The sequence below is a fragment of the Humulus lupulus genome, chromosome 5 (assembly GCF_963169125.1).
Source record: "Humulus lupulus chromosome 5, drHumLupu1.1, whole genome shotgun sequence".
Classification (NCBI taxonomy): domain Eukaryota; kingdom Viridiplantae; phylum Streptophyta; class Magnoliopsida; order Rosales; family Cannabaceae; genus Humulus; species Humulus lupulus.
This window is the reverse complement of record NC_084797.1, coordinates 30639473-30647538: the sequence shown is the minus strand read 5'-3', so window position 1 is coordinate 30647538 and position 8066 is coordinate 30639473. Positions and strand designations below refer to the sequence as shown.

The following is an 8066-nucleotide window of genomic DNA, read 5'->3' as shown; positions in this document are numbered from 1 at the left end:
AATATATTTCACCGTGTAACAATTGGTGTCTTAGGTGTTGATGTGCTTATCCTGACAATGGCATGAATTTCACATCATAATGATGGCAATAAGGCATTGAACTATCATTTAAAAATATCCATAGAACATCATATCCAAATCATGCCTAAATTGCCTTAAACCACTTAGATCGAGTGTTAGATTTATCTTAGACACTTGGAGAAATTTTGACAGAGCTTCCCTTAATTTTAATTATCCCCAAATATCAAAATCAATCAGCAATTATCATCAATTAACCTGCCATAACCACATATCCTAAATACCAACATAATTCATCACAAAGTTATCACATACCGATTTTGATAAAATTCCAATTTCCAAGATCATCACCCAAATTAAATGAGTCTCTATGTCTATTCAAACATGTATAAACATATATACCCTCTTATAAACTCAATCAAATAACCAAAAATTAGTTTGTACTCCAAGATCCACAAAAACCTTATAAGACACAAACTTTCACTTACCGAGCAATTTTTCGACGAAAACAATCTCTTCTAGCTTTTCTAAACATCAAACCACTTGGAAACCACCAAGAAATATCTTAAAAATGATAAAACACCATAGATAAGCTCTCAGAAAAATTCAAAAACGTTGTTTAACTTCCAAGTACAAGAACTTACCATAAAAAGGTCGGAACTAAGCTTAATCCACTTCTTTGGCTTTGATTTCACTTGGATCTCCTTAGAATCTCTTCAAGCCAGCCAAAAAATATTTTTGGTTTTCTTTTCTCTCTGTTTTTCAGAGTCTTTGGTTGTGGAAAAGTGATAAAGTTGACGACAATCCTTTATTTTCAATGATTTGGCCTTATTGTATTAAAATTTGACACTTTCACCTTATTATTTCTCTTTTTGACTTATGAAAACCTTATCACTTCAATAATTTCGACGTAATCATCTACTAGGCCTATTCTCCTTATGTGTGAAACACTCACACCAAACCTTAGGTCCATATGAGTTCATACTCAATAGTTATGCTTACCCGATTGAGTGTAGCGCACTTATGCTAAGCTCGTTTTGACTTTGCGTCAACACCACTGATTATGTATACCTCCCATCAAGACTTGATCTAATGGTTCTAAAACCATTTTTACTTCATCAAAGAGACCTTAATCATACCTCAATTATGTGTGGTAAATCCACTAATACTCAATTTTACATTGCAATACTAATAATCGACATTGTACTATTTTTCACCGCTTAACATATTTTGCCTTCTATATCTCACTTTTCTCACTTGATTTCATGCCTTGTCCATATTTTTCATCATTTCTTATATCTTGAGTGCGTCAAACACCCATAAAAGACAACTCAAATGCCACAAGGTTAATAATATTGAACATACACATAGACATCATATACACAATTTTTATACTTATATATGAAAACACTTATAAGAATATGCATATGCTCAAATTATACATACAGTATGATATGTAATGTAATGCAATCATGTGATTGTTGGCTATATTATATCAAAATAATGTGGGTGCTACAATAATCTCATATAACTTTAACAATTTTGTACTTTGTAAGTTAAGATTTTTTTTAGTAATTTTTTTAAATATTTAAGTGCTTGTACGACAACAACTTAAATATTTTAGTCGATAATATTCCATTTAATTACTATAACATCAACAATTATAGGAAAATTTAACGTCACATCAGTACAAAATTGTTGAAGTTAGATGTTTTTTCCCTAAAATAATATTTTAGATGTTTTTTCCGTAAAATAATATTCTAAGTATTTAAGTGCTTGAGTGATAACAACTTAAATATTTTAACAACTAAATTCCCTTAATAATTAATTTAATTTTAGTTTCAAAAAAAAAAAATAATAAAACAAAAGTAAGAAAATCAAATATCTTCATCAAAATTAAGAAAAAACAATTTCTCAAAAAATAAAATTAAAAAAAAACAAAATCTAATATCGAGAAATAAAAATGATATTTTTATAAAAAAAAAGAAACTTTTAGAAACTAGCTAAAAAGGAATATTGATTTATGAATCTTTGTTTGTACACCAATGTATTTATTTATTTATTTTCCTTTATGGCAAACAGTGAGTTCATTTAAATATTAAATATTAATTATATGTATATATATACGGGTCCAAATCCAAATGACTCCAGCATGATCGTGTATATAATTTTTGTGGAGAGAAGATAGGCATTTTATACATAACTTTGTCTGTCTGATCATCAATCAAATTCACATACCAACTAGTAACTACCCCCAAAACCCTAGAATTTCTCCTCTCCGTTCCTTCAATTTTGTTGTATATAACCAACTCAATTAGCTTCCTCTCTTTTCTCATTATCCTTTCATGCCGGCTATGACTGCCACGTGCTCTCCCAGCTCGCTCCAGCTACGCTTCGCTCTCAATCCCGGCAACTCCAGGAGACCCCCTCCTACTGTCCTTCTTCTACGGACCCATGTATGGAACCAGAGTCCTTTGCCTTGCCTGCTTTGGGATAGGAGTGGGACTCGACTTGAACGACGTTGTTATGGGATTTCGTCGATCAGGTCGGATTCTAGCGTTGATGGCTTTTCGGGATGGTCTGGTACTGACGCTGGAGAACAATCACTTGACTCGGATAAGAAGAAATGGTTTGGAGGTAATGGTAGCGTTGATGTCTTTATTATGTAATTCGTTGCTTTTATGAATTGGGTTTTTTGTGGAATGTGAAGTGATTAACATTTTGAAAGTAGTGTGAATTTCAGGGGCAGTGGGAGCAGGATTAGCGGGAGTCGTTCTTGTTGCTGGGCTTACTTTTTCAGCATTATCTTTGGGAAAACGAAGCATTTCCAGTGAGTAATCCAATCCTTTTCTTTCCCTCTTGATATGATCAAGCTTCTCTAACTGGGTGCGGAGGAAGTAAAAGTAATTCATTGGATGCTCTCTCATTGAGGTTGTTTGTGGTTATTTTGCAAATTTTCAAGAGACCATTTGTTTAATGGAATGAGATATATGTTGCTGTACACAGGGGAAAAACACATGGAGCCCTTGACAACGGAGCAGGAACTGTCATTGTTGGCTGATGAAAAACTTGGTAACAGTTTGGCAGATGAAATTGAAGACGACACTACGAAGCAAGACGCAAGTAGTCCAGAGGGTGGGACAGGTACTTATAAGGATTTTCCTTCATCTTCTGAACTTGTTGATGTTCCCAGTGAAAATAGAGTTGGTGATGATTCTGTTATCAGGGATTTGTCTGTAGATGATGTAAAAAACACATCTGATGGTATTGATACCATCAACAATTCTTCCATTCAAGAAGATTCTCAACATGAATCAACTTCTAATGATAAGTCAGTTGATGCTGACACTGTCCCAACTTCTAATGATAAGTCAGTTGATGCTGACACTGTCCCAACTTCATATAATCTGTATGAATCTGAAATTGGCGATGATTCATCTACCGTTTCTGGTTTTAATGAGTTGGACAGTAACGCTGCTGTAGGTATAGCACAATCAATTTCTGATATCAAAGAGAACCTGGTCAATGTCGAATCAAACAACTTTCTCGTTTCCGATGATGTTCCATCAAACTTTAGCCTGGATAAGGATACAATTCCTAGTTCAAGCAATGATCAAACTTTCGATCATAGTTCAGTTGGCCATGTACCATTTGAACCCGTGGCTCCTAATGTGCCATTTGGTTCTCAATCAAACACAATTTTGGAACAGCATGCTGCTTCCAAATCCAACATAGCTACCTTAGCCTCATCTTCAACCAATGAAAATTTTGAGTTGAGTGATATCTCTCAGGTTTCAGTTGAGGAAAATAGTTTAATCTTGGGAATGCATAGCGTAAATGAAGGTCATAATGAAATTAATGGAAGCACATCAGAATCACCAAAACCTACGACTTCCTTCTCTTCTGCTGGCATACCTGCTCCATCTGTGGTTTTCTCAGCTCTACAGGTGCTTCCTGGAAAGGTGTTGGTTCCTGCAGTTGTTGATCAGGTTCAAGGGCAGGCACTAGCAGCATTGCAAGTGTTAAAGGTACTTTATCCCCTCATTTCTGCAGTCACTTTTGTTATTCGGGTATTGTTAGTCCTCTTGAGTATTAGAAGTTGAATACGCAGCTTCTGTTTCTTGCTAAAAGCTGCACCATATAACGTCTAAGCATGAACTGATAATTTCTGATAAAGCTTTTATGTGGTACTTGAGATTTATGTATGACCTGAAGTTAAAATCATATTTTAAGAAAGTATATTACTTCTTTTCAGGTCATTGAGGCTGATGTTCAACCTAGTGATTTGTGTACACGTCGTGAATATGCTCGTTGGTTAGTGTCTGCTAGTAATGCTCTCTCAAGGTACATATCAATCATATTTCTGTACTTGGTATGATAGAACTCTTTCCCGTTTAGAACTGACTATGTGAGATGGTATATGCAGGAACACAATTTCTAAAGTATATCCTGCAATGTACATAGAAAATGTAACTGAACTTGCATTTGATGATATTACCCCTCAAGACCCTGATTTTGCATCCATCCAAGGTGTGTAGAAGATTTTAAATGTTTAGTTACCATGGTTGAAAAGCTATCATGTTAGTGTGATGAATTTTGTTGTTTCGTTGAAATTTCTGTTGGATTCCTTTGTTTCATATAATTTTATTAAGTGTTTTTGATCTTTCAGGTTTGGCAGAAGCTGGACTTATATCAAGCAAGCTTTCTAGAGGTGATATGCTTTCTTCTGTAGATGAAGACCAGAGTCCATACTTCTTCTCTCCTGAAAGGTGTTCACAATTGTTTTGTTCAAACACTTGTGCTAGTTGGATGATTTGTTCTTATTATAAATTTTGTCTGCTCTTTGAGAAAAGCTCATATTACTGCTATTCACATTCTTGCCAAAAGGACATCAACTAAATTATGATATTTGCACTTCTACCCTAGTTTTGTAACATTCTCTTTTTTCTTTTTCCTTGCATTATCTATAAATTGCTCCAAGATAAAGTTATCTGCATGTATAACTTTTTTGCTGCTAAGATTCGTCAGAGTTAATGGTTTTCTTTCTTTCTGACATCTTATTTCCTGCGTTGAAAATACTTCAGCCCTTTATCTCGTCAAGATCTTGTAAGTTGGAAGATGGCCCTAGAGAAAAGACATCTGCCAGAAGCTGACAGAAAGGTCGATAATTTTGATGTCTGAATTCAGTTCTGTATATTACCTGCTTTTATTTTATATTTGATTCCTACAGTTTGTGTTTTAACAATCATGCACTTATACAGGCACTCTATCAAGTTTCTGGATTTATAGACACTGATAAAATACATCCAGATGCATGTCCTGCCCTTGTTGCTGACCTGTCTGCTGGAGAACAGGGGATTATTGCTCTCTCATTTGGTTAGTCATAACCTCTTCTAATTTCATTACAAGCTCTTTGCAGATATGATAGCTAACTTCTCTTTGGTTTGTTTTCCTCTTGGGATAGGCTACACAAGACTTTTCCAGCCAGATAAGCCAGTGACAAAGGCCCAGGCTGCTATTGCTCTAGCTACTGGTGAAGCTTCTGACACAGTCAGTGAGGAGCTTGCTCGTATCGAAGCAGAATCTATGGCAGAAAATGCTGTATCTGCTCATACAGCTTTAGTAGCTGAAGTTGAGAAGGATATTAATGCAAGTTTTGAGAAAGAGCTTTTGCTAGAGAGGGAAAAGATAGATGCAGTGGAGAAAATGGCAGAAGAAGCAACACGTGAATTGGAAAGGTTAAGAGCTGAGAGAGAGAAAGACAATATTACTCTTTTGAAGGAGCGTGCAGCTATTGAATCAGAAATGGAAGTGTTGTCAAGATTAAGACATGAGGTGGAGGAACAGTTGCAGAGCCTTATGAGTAACAAAGTAGAAATATCATATGAGAAGGAAAGAATTACCAAACTGAGGAAAAACGCAGAAGTTGAAAGCGAGGAAATTGTACGCTTACAACATGATCTAGAGGTTGAGAGAAAAGCTTTGTCCATGGCCAGGTATTGAAGCAACAAATCCTAATTGCTGCTAGCATTTATTTGATGGCTTCAAATTAGAAAACAAGTGAATTAGACTACTAACAAAATATACAAGTTCATTGTGCAAGACTTTCATGAATGCTCTTTTTTCTCATGTTACAGGGCTTGGGCTGAAGATGAGGCAAGAAGAGCAAGAGAACAAGCTAAAGTACTTGAGGAGGCTAGAGATCGATGGGAGAAACGTGGCATCAAGGTCGTTGTTGACAATGACCTCCGTGAAGAGTCCATTGCTGGAGCTACCTGGGTTGATGCCAGCAAGCAATTCTCGGTTGATGAAACTGTTGGCAGGGCCGAAAACTTGATGAACAAGCTCAAGGCAATGGCAGTAGGCGTAAGAGAGAAATCCAGAGATACACTTGATAGAATCATACAAACAATAGCCTTGTTGGTATCAAATTTGAAGGAATGGGCCTGCAAAGCTGGAAGAAGGGCTGAAGATCTAAGGGATGGTGCCATTTCTATGGCTAATGGATCAGCACAAAAGTTGCAGCAGAGCACCTCCGAGTTTGGCTTGGTCATTAAAGATGGTGCAAAGCGAGTTGCGGGAGATTGTAGGGAAGGGGTGGAGAAACTCACCCAAAAGTTCAAGACATGATTTTAATAATTTAGATTTAGTTGTATCTTTTCCATTCTTGCTTCCCCTTTAATAATTTAAAAATGAGGTGACGATGAGCTATACTAACAAGTTAAGGTATGATATTGCTCTCTGTATTTCCTTTTTTTTATTTACCCATTTACCTATGTAAGGTGGCATTGCCCCCAACAGAATACTGAGATCTGTATTTAAAGCAGTTCCAAAGAACTGATATTGGGAGAGCGCAATGCATTTTTGAAAGTCATTCATATATGGCAAATTATTCAGTCCCACATGTACTTTTGAGGTTTCACACTCCTCAGCATAGTTATGAGTTATGACTATACGATTGAATTACCACCTGTAGCTGACTTGTTCAATGGCTGTGATTTTGACAATAAGTGGTAGGGGTAATTAGATTAGGTAAAACTGGTTAACGGATGTGGTCTTTGTTTTATTGTACCATTTTTTTTTAAAAATAATTTGCTGATTTGTTAAAGTAATTGTTATTGAGTCTGCGATCGACACAATAGGAGAAGGAAGCTGGTTACAGACTTATCTTCATCTTCTCTGTGGTATTTGTAATCCACATAAAAGAATCAAGAAGTCTTAACTATACGATAGTTAATGTTAATATAGTTAAGGTGGTTAAGTTAGTTAATAGTCTCGGGTTAGTTTAGTCTTTTGCTCTCTATTTAAACCGTTGGTTAGAACTCTTTAGAGAACAGAGTATTATGAGTTAGTGAGATTGATTCATACTGAATCATAGCTAAGGAGATTAAAGTCTGAACAAGAATCACTTTTCTTGTTCTCAAGTGATTTGAGAGGCAAAAGTTTTCCCGAGAGTATTTTTTGTATTTGTTCATGATCATGGTGTTTTGATCATTGAGAGATTGAGCTGCTGTAATCAAGAGTTGTATACACATTGTATCAAGATCAATAAAGGGGAGAAACTGGAAGTAGGAACTACCATTTGGCCGAACCAGTATAAAACTGTTTGTGTTTCTTGCTTTATTTTCTTTTCTGTTTTGCTGAGAGAATTGCTGTAGCAATACTTTATCATTCGACTGTTTGATTGGCTTTACTGTGTTCTTGTGCATCAGTTTTATTATTGCTAACATTTAGCATTAGTTTGTAGTTGTGCTTGCTGTTTAATTGTGTTAGCAGGGATTACCACAGTGGTATCAGAGACAGGTTCGCACAAGAACCGATTCTTTGAACAAATTCAAAGATCAAGAAAGAGATGGCATCTTCCTCAACCAGATTTGATCTGGAGAAATTTGATGGCAAAGGGGACTTTAGTCTCTGGAAGGAGAAGATGATGGTGATTCTCATCTATCAAAAACTTGATATAGCTCTGGAAGAAGCCACTGAGAAGTCAGAGCCAGAAGCTGCTAAGAAGAAAGAATCTGACACAATCATCAAACAAGCTCGATCAG

At 35.9% G+C, this 8066-nt stretch overlaps 1 protein-coding gene across 3 annotated transcripts; it reads left to right on the top strand.

Annotated features, from left to right (window-relative positions):
• Window positions 1-2172: 2172 nt before the first annotated feature.
• On the top strand, window positions 2173-6914 carry LOC133834714 (uncharacterized). Of its 3 annotated transcripts, XM_062264419.1 has the most exons (11): window positions 2176-2655; window positions 2762-2848; window positions 3025-3162; window positions 3958-4046; window positions 4274-4362; window positions 4445-4548; window positions 4688-4787; window positions 5103-5178; window positions 5280-5394; window positions 5483-6014; window positions 6156-6914. In XM_062264419.1, exons 1-11 carry the CDS (start codon window positions 2364-2366, stop codon window positions 6646-6648), a joined length of 2115 nt encoding a protein of 704 aa, XP_062120403.1. In that variant the 5' UTR covers window positions 2176-2363; the 3' UTR covers window positions 6649-6914. The 3 variants fall into 3 exon arrangements, with proteins under 3 accessions (XP_062120400.1, XP_062120403.1, XP_062120402.1); XM_062264416.1 differs by having other exon boundaries at window positions 2173-2655; window positions 3025-4046; XM_062264418.1 differs by having other exon boundaries at window positions 2517-2655; window positions 2750-2848; window positions 3025-4046.
• The last annotated feature ends 1152 nt before the right edge of the window (window positions 6915-8066 follow it).